Raw genomic sequence first — 14,856 nt, forward strand, 5'->3', positions numbered from 1 at the left:
TAGACAACACCTTCCAAAAGGTGCAGCTACTTCAACCTAGAAGGGTAAGAGCAGCAAATACATGGGAATACAACCACATGCAAGTTCCCTCCGAAATCACTTACCATCCTGACTTGAAAATATATCACCCTTCCTTCAGTGTCACTGGGTTGAATTCCTAAAACTCCCTACCTAATGGCACAGGGAAAGTCTACTTACATCACACTGATTGCAGTGGTTCAAGACAGCAGAACCTTCACCATTATCTTCCGTCAAGGCTAATTAGGGATGGCAATAAACAAACGTTCATGTCAGACTGAGTTAAAAGAAACAATTTTTGGTACAGTGACCATTCAAAAATGGGAGACTATTATAGAAAGTGGGAACAGGGAAAAAAGTCAATGTTCTAGGACACACAAGTAAATATTAGGACAATATAATGAAATAGACAACTGATAATTGCTAGCTGAAAAGAAACCAGACAACTATACTCTAATTTCATAATCAATCGTGAAAACAAAGAAAGGAACAGCAGGAAGTTACAAAGGTTTATGCTGCATTAAAACAGAACAGGAGAGGCTCAGTGGAATGTGTAATTGCTTGGATGGAGAATGAGACTTTTTTAAAAAACATTTTAAAGCAGGATATACACGGATGCATTCAAATCCCTTTTTGTTGCACTTTTCAAACTCTGGATCACATTGTGAAGACAAGCAAATGACGAACAGAGCATTTGAAGAATATGTCCAAGTTGTTTACAATCAGCGTTGTTTCTCTTTTTCTCCTTAAAATATTACCAAAAACTTAATGTGAAAATGAATGTACCTTCAGTTGTATTATTAAAGAAAGCAAATGCTGCAACTAATTCTTAAATCAAATTATACATTAAAATTTTTAGGGTGTGAAAAGATGCAGCATTTTGTGTGAATGCGTTGATGAAATGACAAGGTGTTACATGAAGCGTAACTAGAGTGGGAATATTTTCACCTTTTATTGAAATGGGTGTTGCTTCATATTACAACAAAATTATCAAAGCTTCTGTAGAAACAAAAATCACATATCTTTGATTTGAAAATAATTAAAAAACTTTGAACCCAAACCAGAAATCGATACAAAAAAGAACACCTGTCCAATACATTGTTGCACTTTGGTTCCAACCCATCAATTATGCATAATAATATTGTAAAATATACTTCAAAAGGAGGGTCATGCAAAAGGACTAGGCCGACATCTTGAACATTTCCAGTCAACTTTTATACTTGCACGTTGGACATTTTTGACAATATTGTGCAACCTTTTGTGAAATGTTTCCTTTCTGCGTATGAATCTAACAATTTTCCAAAAAAAAATGATTATGTCAAAACCCTCTGCATTTCCCTACATCACTGTAGTTTCTGGTTGGGAGGATGAACAAAGTACCAGTGTTCACTAACCCTTTCCTTTATTTAACTTGCAATAAATATAGACACAAAAAGGGCAGTGCTTCATGGAAGCTAATCAAAGATAGAGCTGCAAAGTAACAAATATTCTTTTACTTTGCTCCCCTTCCTTTTCATTGGCAGAAGAGTAAGGTCAAAGCTAAAGAAAGCATCATAGAGCTCTTTGCAATACTTAGGTGCAATAATTATTGCCCCAAAGAAATGGCCATGTGCACAAGCTTTATTATTTAATATATAAATATCCCTTAGGCAAATGCTAGTAAATCAGCAAAGATTTGTCCCTTTACACATTACTGTAAACAATCAGGAGTGTTTATACAGTTCCCTTGTTGCATATAATTTGCAAAAAATCAACAGGGTTATTCAAATATTCAGCAGAGTAAATGACAGGCAGGCCCCTCTCATTCAGTCTGCTGGGCTGGGTGTCCTATCAGGTTATTAGATAAGCACAAGGGTTAACCCTTTAGCATGTCCTCATCACTGTCATCATGAAAAGTTACATTTGTGGAGTTATTTTCTGGCCTGTTTCGCTTCATTTGTGGTTTCAATTTTCCCTTTGTTTCTTTCTTTTCATTATTTAAACCAAGTAAATCCTCATCGCTTTCATCATGAAAGTGCTTGTTCTGTGGATGCTGCAGCTTTTGATTGTCCCTGATCTTGGGCTCTCCTGTTCTCGTAGAGGTGATTTTCACTCGTGGCATGGTCAAAACCTCATCTTCGCTGTCTGGATCATCCAGTGGGAATGAACCGAAGACATCAGCATTTACAACTTTAGTGACATGGTTCAAGCCATTTTGCTGGTACTCCTTTGCTGGTTTCTGCCCATTCTCAGATGAGGAGATTTCTTCCATCAACCATTCAGTTTCATTTTCATCACCGTCCTCTTCTCCACTAATCTGATTGGAGGGGGAAAAAATATCAAATTACTTCCCATCCTGATTTTACTGCAATCCTAGCTGAATATTTTTAACCCTGCCTTTCAGTGTGTACACTAGAATTCCGACAGAACAGCTTCAATTAATCTTATTCAATGGTCACCCAATGCTGGATACCCATGTTTAAATGGCAATGGATAGATATCCAGCTAGCAGGAGAATTAATAGATTTACTAATTATTCACCTGCTGTGCAACAGAGTCTTGATGTTATCACTTCCATTCTGTAGTTTAATATTCTATTTAACAACCTGCATTAAGCTGATACATATTTTTCTGCAAACATGACTTCTCAATGGTGCTAGTTAAAGGGACCAAACTACTTACATGTTAGTTGATGACTCTTTTTTGCTATTGCTAAAAAGCTGTATGATAAACTCACTGAAACATGAAACATGAAACATAGGTCTGTAGAGATTAATACAGTAGGGTTTTTTTGGCTGACTTCTAGGGTTTCTGCACAAACCAGCTGCTCCCAACCTCCAAATACTGGTACAGGTCAGCCTTCCTCTTGGAGTCAAGCACAACTGGGAGAATCAGTGGTCACAGTGCAGGGAAGAAAAAAAATTCTCATAGGGGGCCATATCTACCAAAGGTGATCAGGGAGCAATTCCCCTACCTGAATTTTCAGGGAGGGAAAACACGTGTGATATTGGAACTTCTAAAGTAAGTCTTCACTGAAAAGGTGCCAACTGCTGCAGTCACAATTCTAACTTAAGGGCAAAGGGAAGAGCACAGTGAGTTGGTGTAAAGGTGACCTGGGCAACAAACATGTATGTATTTGGGACAGGAGTTTAAAAACTTGCAAGGCGCCATCCACTACTGCAGAGGCCACTGAGGCTCTCTACTGAAGGACAGGTAACAGCATGCCACAGTTTCTTGCCCAAGACATGCAGATGGATTGAGCACAATTGTTTTTTTTTGGTTGTATGAACTCGGCACAATGGGAAGCAGTGACCCAAGTACGCAAAAATAAGAAACAGAATAAGTTACCATATAGTCTGTGAGGTCTGCTCCATCATTCAATACAATCATGTTGATCTTCAGATTCAACTTCACTTTCTTGCCTTATCCTTTTAACCCTTATTTTCCCAGAGACCAAAAATCTGTCTATCCTAGCCTTAAACATATGGAAATTCTTCAAACTTGAGCAAATAAAATTTTCATCTCAGTCTTAAGTGATGAACCAGCTTCTTATCCTGGAATTGTACCTGATGTTTTGGATTTGCTGGCCAGAGGACATAAATCTTTCAAAATCTATCCTATCAAATCACCTCAATCTTTTACAATAAGATTCTTCTAAACCCCAATGAAGCTAGATCAATTGTTAGAAAGTTTAAAATTTTGATAATGCCTCAGAGTAATAAAAACTAAGCGATAATGATACTAAGATGTAAAATAGATGACTTATTGGCCCTGTATATATCATCTCCATCATGTACTGGGCCAGATTGCACTCTGGTATGCAGCTGTTGTTTAAATCATTGGCCATGCGTTAAGCAAGTTCATTAAAATATATTCCTACCATCTCCACAATATAGCACACATATGCTGTTGGAATTACCCAATTTTACTTCCACTAACGAACATTCTAAATACAGATCACTGTATAAAGAAATACCTCCTAACATTGGACTTGAAGCTGCCTTTCTGAGTTGGTGTAGATTGACTTCCCTAACAGTTGTGGCTGACCTTATTTCATGAAAGCATTGCAACTGAAGATCACACACTCTTGTGAGCCTGTACCAACATTCAATAGATCAAGGGTGATCTGCAACAGAGCTCATTCTCTCAATACCTTGAATTAGCAAAACCGAAAAGGTTTAAACTTAAAAATTTACATCGTCTCAATTGTTGTTTGTGGAGGGCAGTTACAAACTATTACCACTGTATTTATTTTTTTTCCCCAATTTAACTCCTGAACTAGTTCTGATTTTTAGCCATTCATCCCTGTCATCATGCATTAGGGTAGAGAGCTGGAAATCAAGCCCCACTATGCCTGGAATTGTCACAAATGTGAAAATCAGAGGAACCTGCAAAATTGCCCAATCTCATCTGCCTATTTCAATTTAAAACAGCACACATTATGCATCTCTATTAACAAACAAATAATGTTATTGTAAACAAACTGTTTCTAATTGTCTTTCTCTGCATGTTGACTATACCTGATGACCCTTGAGCTCAGCATTCCTGTGTTTGAGCAATCCAACCTACAGCCATACCTCTATCTACTAGCTGCTTGAATCATATTACGTTACATCTCTCATGCCACAATCTTCAAATCCAGTTTCCCAGTCAGGTTCACCTTGTTTTTTTTCCTCTTCCCTACAACCTCGTCACCCCAACTGGCCAAGCTCCCAGTCTTCACACCCGAATCCTGACTGAGATATACAAACCTGGGTCAAGCTCCTGATCACTCCCACTATTTCTATAATTTCAGCCACCATAATATTCAAATAGATTTTCTCATGCTGTAGATTCAGGTCTGCGATTCTTTTCACTGCTCAACTCCCTTCCTACACCTACCAAGCAAAAACTCACTTCACTTTCTCACTTCATCATGGTCAGCCCTGGTTGTGATAATGCACAGGTAAGTCAGTATGTCATGAGTCAAAGCTTCACTTCAGAAATTGAACCACATTTTAAGCACCACTATAACACTGAACGTGTGCTCTCTATGTCCTGTCACTTGAAGAGAAATTCTACACAGCATCCTCTATTTGAGTAGAAAATATAGATTCCTTGGCACCTTTTGAAGATCAATATTCTGATAATTTGTCTCTCAACCAATAATTCAAAATATTTCAGAGATCGTAGGAACAGCAGATGCTGGAGAATCTGAGATAACAAGATGTAGAGCTGGATGAACACCGCAGGCCAACCAGCATCAGAGGAGCAGGAAGGCTGACGTTTCAGGCCTAGACCCTTCATCAGAAGTTTTGAATTTCTGATGAGGAGTCTGGGCATGAAACATCAGCCTTCCTCCTCTTCTGATACTCCTTGGCCTGCTGTGTTCATCCAGCTCTACACCTTGTTAATCCAAAATATTGCGTTTTCTCCCCCCCTCCCCATTTTCCTCCTGCACAAACTGGTTACTTCTTTGGTTTGCATAACAGTACCAGACTGAAAATCTAATATCTGAAATGCTTTGAGATACATGGCTCAAACTCTATTATTCAATTAACTTCCTCATTTCACACCAATTTATTACAGCCATCCCCATCCGACCCCTTGTCCATCCAGTTGCCCTTAATGGCTTTGCACTTTCATTTACTAATTAATATATTTCAAGCACACACCTTTAAATAATAGCTTCAACTGTCTTCTGTACTCAACCTTAACTATTAGTTTCTACTACATTCAAAGCCCCATATAAGCAAGCTTAGGAACTTTTACCTTTGTGTATTTGTATGCAACTCCAGCTCCTCTCCTGCAACAGCCAGTCACTTTTTGAATAATAAAGTCCCTAGAAAGACAAAATTAATTTTTCAAGAACAGTTTACAAGTTGGAGATGGAAAAATGACAATATATTCATGCAGGATCTTTAATTCTGTTGCTTCATGCTTTATTATAATTTGCACTTGTACAACATATTTAATAAAACAAAACAAGCCGTCTCATGGCAGCATTATCAAATAAAATCTGACATCATGCATATCCGTAGATGTATGGCTAAGTGACAAAGGACATAGTCAAAGGGTTATATTTTAAGGATTGTCAAATAATGGCAAAGTAAAGGGAAGAAATTACACAGTTCAGGTATGAGGTAACAGAAGGAATGGCTGCCAAAAATAGTGTAATGGAAATCAGGAGCTTGCAAGAGTTCAGAAATGGAATAGACTTAAGGTTTGCAAAAAACAAAGAATACAGAGACAGGAGGGGCAAGGCAATGAAGAAATTTAACAATGGTGAGGGGAGAAACTGGACCAGGCTCCGATTACTGATGTAGTAAAAAAAAAATCAGTCATTTCCTAGATAATAAGACAGTTACAGGGATTAAGTGCTTTTCTAATAAAATATGCCATAGTTCTACCAGACCAGAGGTTGCTCTCTCTCAAGCAGACAACTGGTGTTGGTTTAACCCAAGAGTCACCATGCCTCAGGCAAGGAGAGAGGTTGAAAAAGCAGGACCTGTATGGCAACCTCAGCTGGCGCAGGAATTGAACCTGCTGTTGGCATTAATTCTGCTTCACCAATCAGGTGTCCAGCTAACGACCTCATTTCTAATCAGAATCAATTGGGTAATAGGGTTCACAAAAAAAAAGGACTTTACTTCACTTATTCAAGACTGCATGTGAAATATTTCTCATATCACAAAGGGAAAATTGGAGGAGCAGCAAACCAAAAAACGCGAGTTGGTAAGTCTTCGGAGAGCTTTTTGCTGGGGCTGATTAAAGAGACTATAATGGAACGGTATGAGGCAATGGCTGCCAGAAAGAGGTTGGAGTGGGGAATAGGGCAGCACAGCAGCAAAGCTTACTAGTAGGGCAACCCTGGGAAGGCAGCTTCCTAAGTGGTGAGGGAAAGAGGGGGCAACTATGAAGAATATTTTTAATATCGTTCAACAGAGGGGAGTACAAACACAGGATTGTATGATGAGTAATGACAATTAAAACAAAATAACCTGAAAATTCCAAAAGTATTTTTAGACAAAAATATCAAACATACCTCCTACAGGCACCACACAGACAAAGGACTCTTATTTTGACTGCTGATATACAGGCTAAGAATCAAGTTGGATAACCAAGCATTTCTTCTGGTGTTGTCACACTCTAGTAGTTGAAATGCACAGATGTACTCTGGGTCTTGTGGTCTCTAACAAAATGTTTCAGCAGGGTTGAGTGAGGGAGTCTTACAGCATTACTACAGAAGGGTGATGGGGGTGAGGATTTGATGAAAACTAATCGAGTCATGGATAACCTGCAGCTTAGAGTCAGAGATGTACAGCATGGAAACAGACCCTCTGTCCAACTCGCCCAAGCTGACCAGATACTCTAACTTATTAAAGTCCCATTTGCCAGCATTTGGGCCATATCCCTCTAAATCCATCCAATTCATACCCATCCAGATGCCTTTTAAACGTTGGAATTGTACCAGCCTCTATCACTTCCTTTGGCAGCTCATTCCACATGCACCACCCTGTGTGAAAATGTTGCTGCTCAGGTTCCTTTTAAATTTCCCCCCCCCCTCACTTTAAACCTATGCCCTCCAGTTTTGGAACACCCCCACCACACAACCTGGGGGGAAAGCCTTGGCTATTCACATCCCTCACAATCTCATAAATTTGTATAGAAGTCCGACGCTATAGCTTCCGACGGTCCAGGGAAGACAGGCTGAATAGGCTGGGGCTTTCTTTACAGCTCAAGCCTCCAACCCAGGAACATCCTTGTAAATGTTTCCTGAACTGTTTCAAGTTTAACAACATCCTTCCTAGAGCAGGGAGACCAGAACTAAACACATTGGTTAGGCCACTTTTGGAACAATGTCCTCCACAGGCACAACAGAACCTTACAGCTTCTATACTCAATGCACTGACCAATAAAAGTATACCTAATGCCTTCTTCACTACCCAGTCTACCTGCGATTCCACTTTCAAGCAACTGTGAATCTGCACTCAGCAACACTCCCCAAATCCTTACGATTAAGTGCACAAGTCCTGCTCTGATTTGCCTTGCCAAAATGCAGTATTTCACAGTTATCTCGATTAAACGCCACCTGCCAATCCTCAGTCGATCAGCCCTATTGATCAAGGTCCCGGCGTACCCAGTGGTAACCTTCAAAATTGGTAGTATAGTGGAAACTGAAGATGTCATCTGCAAACCTACTAATCGTACCTCCTATATTCTGATCCAAATCATTTGTATAAATGACAAAAAGCAGTGGACCCAGCACTGATCCTTGCGGCACATGGCTAGTCACAAGCCTCTAGTGGGAGAAGCAACTTTCCACCACCAGCCTCCGTCTCCTACCCTCAAGCCAGTTTTGTAACTTCATTTCCAATCTTCCTAAATTGGTCATTTCTCCCCCGCTGCATTCTTTTGGACAGTTAATGTATGAGAGATAGGGTACTGAAGTACCTAGGAGTACTATCCACAGCCAACACAGATGGAGACTACTGTATTTTACTGCCTTTAATCTACTTATATCTTTTAAAATGAGCCTGGCAAGTAGGAGGGGGACAGTATCATGATCTATTTAAAATAAAATTGGTCATTTTTTACATACCTTCTTTCCTGCTTGTAAAATAATAAGATGAGGAGGCAGGCGGTCAGTACCACCAACAATGCACTGAGCATTGCTCCCACAGCTCTGCTTCTTCTGGACAAACCCTTGACATTGTCTCCATTCTGCGACTTACCATCTGGAATCACAGGTTTGACTGACCTGCAGAAAACAGTGGAAAAATAAATGAGACAATCTCCACTTAAACAGCAAAGCCTCTCAACTGTTGACTGTAAAAGATCTTCATCTACACTTTCTTTGCATATTTACATTATAAAATTCTCTTTAAAAAATAACTCTTGCAAACTACAAGGCCAACCCTATGAATTCATGCAAGCACTTTGCCATATACTTCAGTCTTATTAGTGAAGTACATCAGTAGACTCAAAGTGCCAAAAAGGGACAAAAAAAACCTTGCATTTACATAGCACCTTCTGTACCCTAAAATGCCTGAAGCAGTTTATATTCAAAGTACTGTTAAAAAGGTACTCACTGCTGTAATGTAAGAGATGCAGCAGACAAATTGTAGGTAGAAAGCTCCCACAAATAAAAAAACGCAAAACTAGCCAGATGCTCCTCTTGTGATCGTGTTTGGGAAGGTGATGCTAAGTTTTGGAAGAAATATTGTACAGCTCCAAGGGAGAACTGTCCTGCCTATAATTAAGCAGTGGTACAAGATCTCTTAAGAACACTTCAGGAGCCAGGCATACCTTTGATTGATTAGCTCATCTGAAAGGTAGCACTTCCAACAATAAACTTGTTGAAGCGGTGGATGCAGTCACAATTACAATAGAAAAAGTTAATGAACAGTAAAAGTTTGCAGGGATATTGGCCAGGAGCAGGCAGGTGGGACTAGTTTAGTTTGGAATTGTTTGGCAGGGACTGGTTGGGCTGAAGTGTCTGTTTCCGTGCTGTACCATTCTGATTCTATAAAGGCACTTAGCAATGCACTGGAATGCCTGCCTAGATTTATATGGAGTATGACTTGAACTCTCAGCTTGACTAAAAGTGAATGCAGTACATGCAAGCACTATTAAATGTGTCAGTGTGAACATGTTAAGTAAACAAATTGATAATTTCCTCTGGGAAGCAAAAGTCTCATGCTTTGTATTCTACTGGCATTATTCTGTTACTTATCATTGTGTAGGGATTGACAGCTGTGTTATATTACCATTTGTGATTCAACTTTAATCCAACATTTACTTACCAAGCTTTCAGTTGTGCAGATTTAGCTTTCCTTAGGGTCAAAGCATGGAATGCGAGATGCCATCAACTCCATGACCTCCTTGTTTCCCATTATACACTTTACTTATGTATTTTATACTTGTACAAGACTTTTACTTTGTTTCTTCATCTAAACAAAGGGTCAAATTTGTACTTTTTGGGTCATTAAATTTGGAGGTTTTATTTTACAAGATAGATTTCTGTTTGCAAGCAGCAATCCTCTATTTGCACCACATGGCCAACTGAACACACTAATTTGTTAATGCCTTTTTTCCTGGTGCCTTAGTTATTATATTTGGATCAGTCAGAATGTGTTTCCTATAGACTTTTTTTGTCTACCCAGTTATATCCAGTGTGTTATGTATAACAAAACACATTTTAATATCAAAAATGAAATACACTCTTGAAGGAGCAGACTTTAACTTGATCTTGTGAAATGAATGCATACGCTTTTGCAAAAGCATTCTCAAACAAATACATATTGAGAGAGATTACATTTAGAAACTTTGAAAGCTTCCACAGAATTTTCAACATTTGAAGGTGGATGTTAGTCTAGTGCTTATAAAAGTTCAACAATGACAAAAAAAATGCAGAAGCAGAAAAACTGAAAGAAATCAGTCTTCTGCCACTTAGCGCTATAAGTAACAGGAGAAACTCACGTTAGTGCACAGACTGTTGATGTGTACCAAGTAAACAGATACTGGCAGTCTGAAGTTTCATGAAGGAAGTCTGGCTTCCCTTCCCCTGCTGATTCACTACAGTGCAGTATTATGGTGGAAGAGACATTCTTGGATTTGTCGCGGCCACACACAGAGTTGGAAGAGAAAACTACATCCAGGTCATCATCTAGAAACAGAAATGAACAGAAATGTAAAGTCACACTACAAGATCAATAAAGGTCTCCATATTTTAAAAGGTCATCTGTGTTGGAAATGCTGTTAGTGATCATGCTACAATAAACAAAAGGAAAATGGTAACATGAGGATAGGTGAAGAACAATTTCAATTCAAAGGGTGAGGGCAATGAAAAGAAACATTCAATTCAGGTATGACAAGGGGAATTACAGCATCAACACTTGGATAAAGCCAGAATTGATTAGAAAACATGATACCCATCAGTATTTTTAAACCACAGAATTGTTGCTGGCTTTAGAAAGGAGTTACTTTAGCAAATATCACTACCCTTTTTAATACATTGCTTGCAAATATCAGACCCAATGAAGGACATTATGGACAAGGTGAGAGAACTAATGAAATCCCTGTTCCATTCTCTATTTTCCATGATGAATATGCTTTCAAAAAGGGTGAGCTTGCTCCTTAATCTTCAAGTGCACGGACAATTAAAAAAGTAACAAAGATCTTTGTGGATTTAAACAGAGGACTCTATATTCATGCTTTTATTCCAAAAATCTAATGTTACTATCAATCACGCACCCACATACACAAATGCAGGCAAGAAACATTCCCCCCATTTAAAGGGGAATAGTGCACTGTTAAAAGTTATAGACAACAAGACACAGGCACAGTTACAACATTCAAATGACATTTGGACAGGTACATAAACAGGAAAGGTTTAGGAGGGATATGGGCCAAATGGGACTTTAGTTTGGGAAACTTGGTCAGCGTGGACAAGTTGGAGCAAAGGGTCTGCTTCTGTTCTGTGACTCAGAGCCATGCAATAGTGATATTATTGCTGAACTGTTAATCCAGAGACCCAGACAACATTCTGGAAACCTAAGTTCGAATCCTGCCACAGCAGATGGTGGAATTTGATTTCAATAAAAATCTGGAATTAATGACTACTGTTGTCCATTGTTGGAAAAACCCAACTGGTTCACAAATGTCTTTTAGGGAAGAAAACTGCTATCCTTACCTGGTCTGGACTACATTTGATTCTACACCCACAGCAATATGGTTGACTCTTAACTGCCCTCTGGCATAGCTAGCAATGCCCTGATCCAGTGAACAAATAAATCCTAGCATGTTGTGCTAACTACACCTGAGCCAAACAGGGAGGGGAGGTGATGGGTGAAGAGTTGGGAGTGGTAGTCTTCAGAGAGGGAAAATGAGGGCACTGAGCAGAAGGAACATCAGCTTCACATCACAGAGATTATTTATTGACTGTAAACTTTTATTGCTTTAAAAAGCTAACAAACAGTCTTTGTCTGCTCCCATAGGCAAATGCAGATTTTTGTCTTTTTTAAATTTAACAACAGCAAAAGCAAAGTGAATATTTTCAAGGACTGGTAATCTGTGTAGTTCAATTCTTGTGGCTGCACTTACAATGGCAGATAACGCCAATGTCAAATAGATTTACAAATGTGACCTTGTACTTCCAACAAAGTGTCATCTGTTCCATCTACTCGTCCTCAGAAGCTTCCTTATTCATCCCCCTCCCACTACTGGCAGTGCAAAGGAGATCTCCTGGTTGGTAGCGCTTTAAGCTGATGCACAGCTGGGTTTCACTTACATAGTGTCAGGGGCAGGAATTTCAAGAGGCCCTGGCAAAAATCTGGCAGTACTGAGTACTTCTGCCATTGCCAAGTGCACGATAACATGCCTGGGGTGCCATGGAAGCATAAATACATGGAGAGATTAGTTGCAGGGAATTACGTGGGATCTTTCACGAGAGCTGAGTGCACGAAACCCTCCAAGAAATTCCCTGAAAATTACACAGCCAATATTTGGTCAAATTCAGTCCTTCATCTTAACTGTTCTATTCTTCACAGATATTGCCAGACCTTCGTTTTTCCAGCAGTTTTATATTAGCTCCTGACCTGTGGTCAGTCAAACTTTATAAATGAATTTATATGTGGTAATATTAATGCTAATATTACATCAAGCCCATGTACATTTCAGAAGTACATTTCTAGTGAAATACCTTTTAGTTCTGCTGTGCTCCTCAACTTCCTTTTACTTCACTCCCATCATCCATACTTTGTTTCTGACTATAGCTTTCAATTTTGAATCTCAACCTATTTGCCATTATTCAGCAAGTAGTACTTTGAATAGCCTTTTGACATTGTTGCTTAATTTATGGTTTGTTGCATCCGATGTTTGTTTTTTTTTTAAATAAAAAGTTCCTTTAAAGCAATCTATTTCATCTGTTTGTTCTCTCTCAAAGTGAAAACGAAAATAACAGGCTAATCCCTTCTCAAAGCTAATCAAGTAATTTTGAGATTTAACCACTCTTGCAACACAGGGAACACAGCAGTCAGTTTACACACTGCACATTTCAACAAACAGAATTATGCCAATGGCGAACTAATTTTAATTTTATTTTAACATCATCATTTGAGGGACAGATATTGGCCATGACACTTTGGAGGACTCCTATGCTCTTACTAGAGTGCATTAGATGTTTTACATCTACCTGAGGACACTGACAATTCAGTGGACGTCAGAAGTGCATGCCTTAGGATGATGTGCTGAATCAAAGTGCGGACACAGACACTGCAAAGTTTACGTATGTCACAAACTGAAAGCTTTCCAGAAAAAGTTCAGGAAGTTTAAATAAATACTGCTTATATGATGTCAAGATCATTTCTGACCATCAATGGTAACAATTGATCTTCAGGAAACAAGCTTTTGAGAAAAATAAAATTATGGCGTGTGACATTTACCTTCAAGGTAATATTTTGCTTTGGAAGCTACCCCAATGGATCTGAAATAGAGTTGGTTAGTTTTGACCTGACAGATATTGGAGTCTTGACATTTGAAGTCTTCTGGATTCAAGATCCCAGAGAGTTGGATATCATAGATATAGGAGTCACCATTTGATCTAATATCACCTGAAGCTTTGTACAACCTGCAAAGACAGCAAAAATTAACAGCAAAATGATGAATTAGCATAATTCAGAGTTGCAAATGTGAAATCCAATGACTGTAAATTAGCAAAATCAAATGTCAAAATAAAGCAGTTCCATGAATGGTGAAATAACATGGAAAGTTAACTGTACCAGTTATATATCGTTCCAATAATTTGAATGTTTACAGAAACTTATCTGGATAAAGAACACTTTTAAAAAGCACATCTTTCACGGTTTAGAAATTTAGTTTTAAAAGGAGGCGCTATAACATGTTAAAACAGGTCTTCTCCACAGCAACTGCTAGCAAAGTTCTAAAGAAAGGTCACAGGATCCGAAATGGTAACTGATTTCTCTTCACAGATGCTGCCAGACCTGAAATTTCCCAGCAGTTTCTGTTTTTGTTGTTGGCAAACTATGTTTATTCATGTGCACAAAACAAATGCAATTTGAATTAAATATACAAAACTTAATCAAAATGTACAACACTTACTTAGAATAAATAGCTGACAAATTGACTCTTTGGCCATTTGTTGGACTTGTAATGGTTGCATTTACCATGTAAACCTCTTGAGGTTTCACAGCACAAGCCGCACGGGTCTCCCATACAATTAAAAACTCACACTCCTTTTCAACAAAGCTGGAAAGAATAACCATAACAGATGTCATATTGACCAGATATGTACACTATTTGAAACAATGATCAAGAATTCACAAGATGCACAATTCAGGAGGATGCAGATATGCAAAATAAATTTTTGGACAACATTCAATGACTTTTGAATCCAAAAGATTAGAATATGCTAGCACAGTTAGAATATTTTGTTTCTCAAACCCAAATGTTTTTAATTCATTCAAGGAGATGCGGATGTTGCCTCCTTGACCAGCATTTGCTGCCCACCCCGAACTGCTCTGGAGAAGATGATGATGAGCTGCCTTCTTGAGTCAAAGTACTTCCTTTAAAATTTCCTTCAAAATCAAACTAGTACACAGGCACACTTGACAAAACAATTCTTGGGGCCAGAATGCATTTTAGACAAATTTAATTTCAAATTGATAACCTACAGTCAACAGGCATTAATTAGCTTTAGGGAAAATATACAGTGATCATTCAACACTAATTAATGTTAAATTCCAATTCAAGTGAAAACTCACAAAAACGTACTGGAAACACTTTGATGGGAAATCTTTAATATCTCTATAGGGGTGGTAGCTCTACCCTTCTCAGGGTGAATGGGCAAATAGTACCTAG

At 38.6% G+C, this 14,856-nt stretch overlaps 1 protein-coding gene across 2 annotated transcripts in view; it reads right to left on the reverse strand.

Annotated features, from left to right (window-relative positions):
- Positions 1 to 946: 946 nt before the first annotated feature.
- igf2r (insulin-like growth factor 2 receptor) overlaps positions 947 to 14,856 on the reverse strand; it is a 183,867-nt gene continuing 169,957 nt past the window's right edge. For both annotated transcript variants that reach the window (XM_048535711.2, XM_059648421.1), the window contains 6 exons: positions 14,098 to 14,244; positions 13,422 to 13,606; positions 10,459 to 10,645; positions 8,579 to 8,737; positions 5,749 to 5,818; positions 947 to 2,314 (listed from right to left, as the gene is read on the reverse strand). In XM_048535711.2, coding sequence (XP_048391668.2) covers positions 1,874 to 2,314; positions 5,749 to 5,818; positions 8,579 to 8,737; positions 10,459 to 10,645; positions 13,422 to 13,606; positions 14,098 to 14,244 — 1,189 coding nt within the window. In that variant the 3' untranslated portion in view covers positions 947 to 1,873. The remainder of the gene's footprint in view (positions 2,315 to 5,748; positions 5,819 to 8,578; positions 8,738 to 10,458; positions 10,646 to 13,421; positions 13,607 to 14,097; positions 14,245 to 14,856) is intronic.

The sequence above is a fragment of the Stegostoma tigrinum genome, chromosome 9 (genome assembly GCF_030684315.1).
Source record: "Stegostoma tigrinum isolate sSteTig4 chromosome 9, sSteTig4.hap1, whole genome shotgun sequence".
NCBI classification, from domain to species: Eukaryota; Metazoa; Chordata; class Chondrichthyes; order Orectolobiformes; family Stegostomatidae; genus Stegostoma; species Stegostoma tigrinum.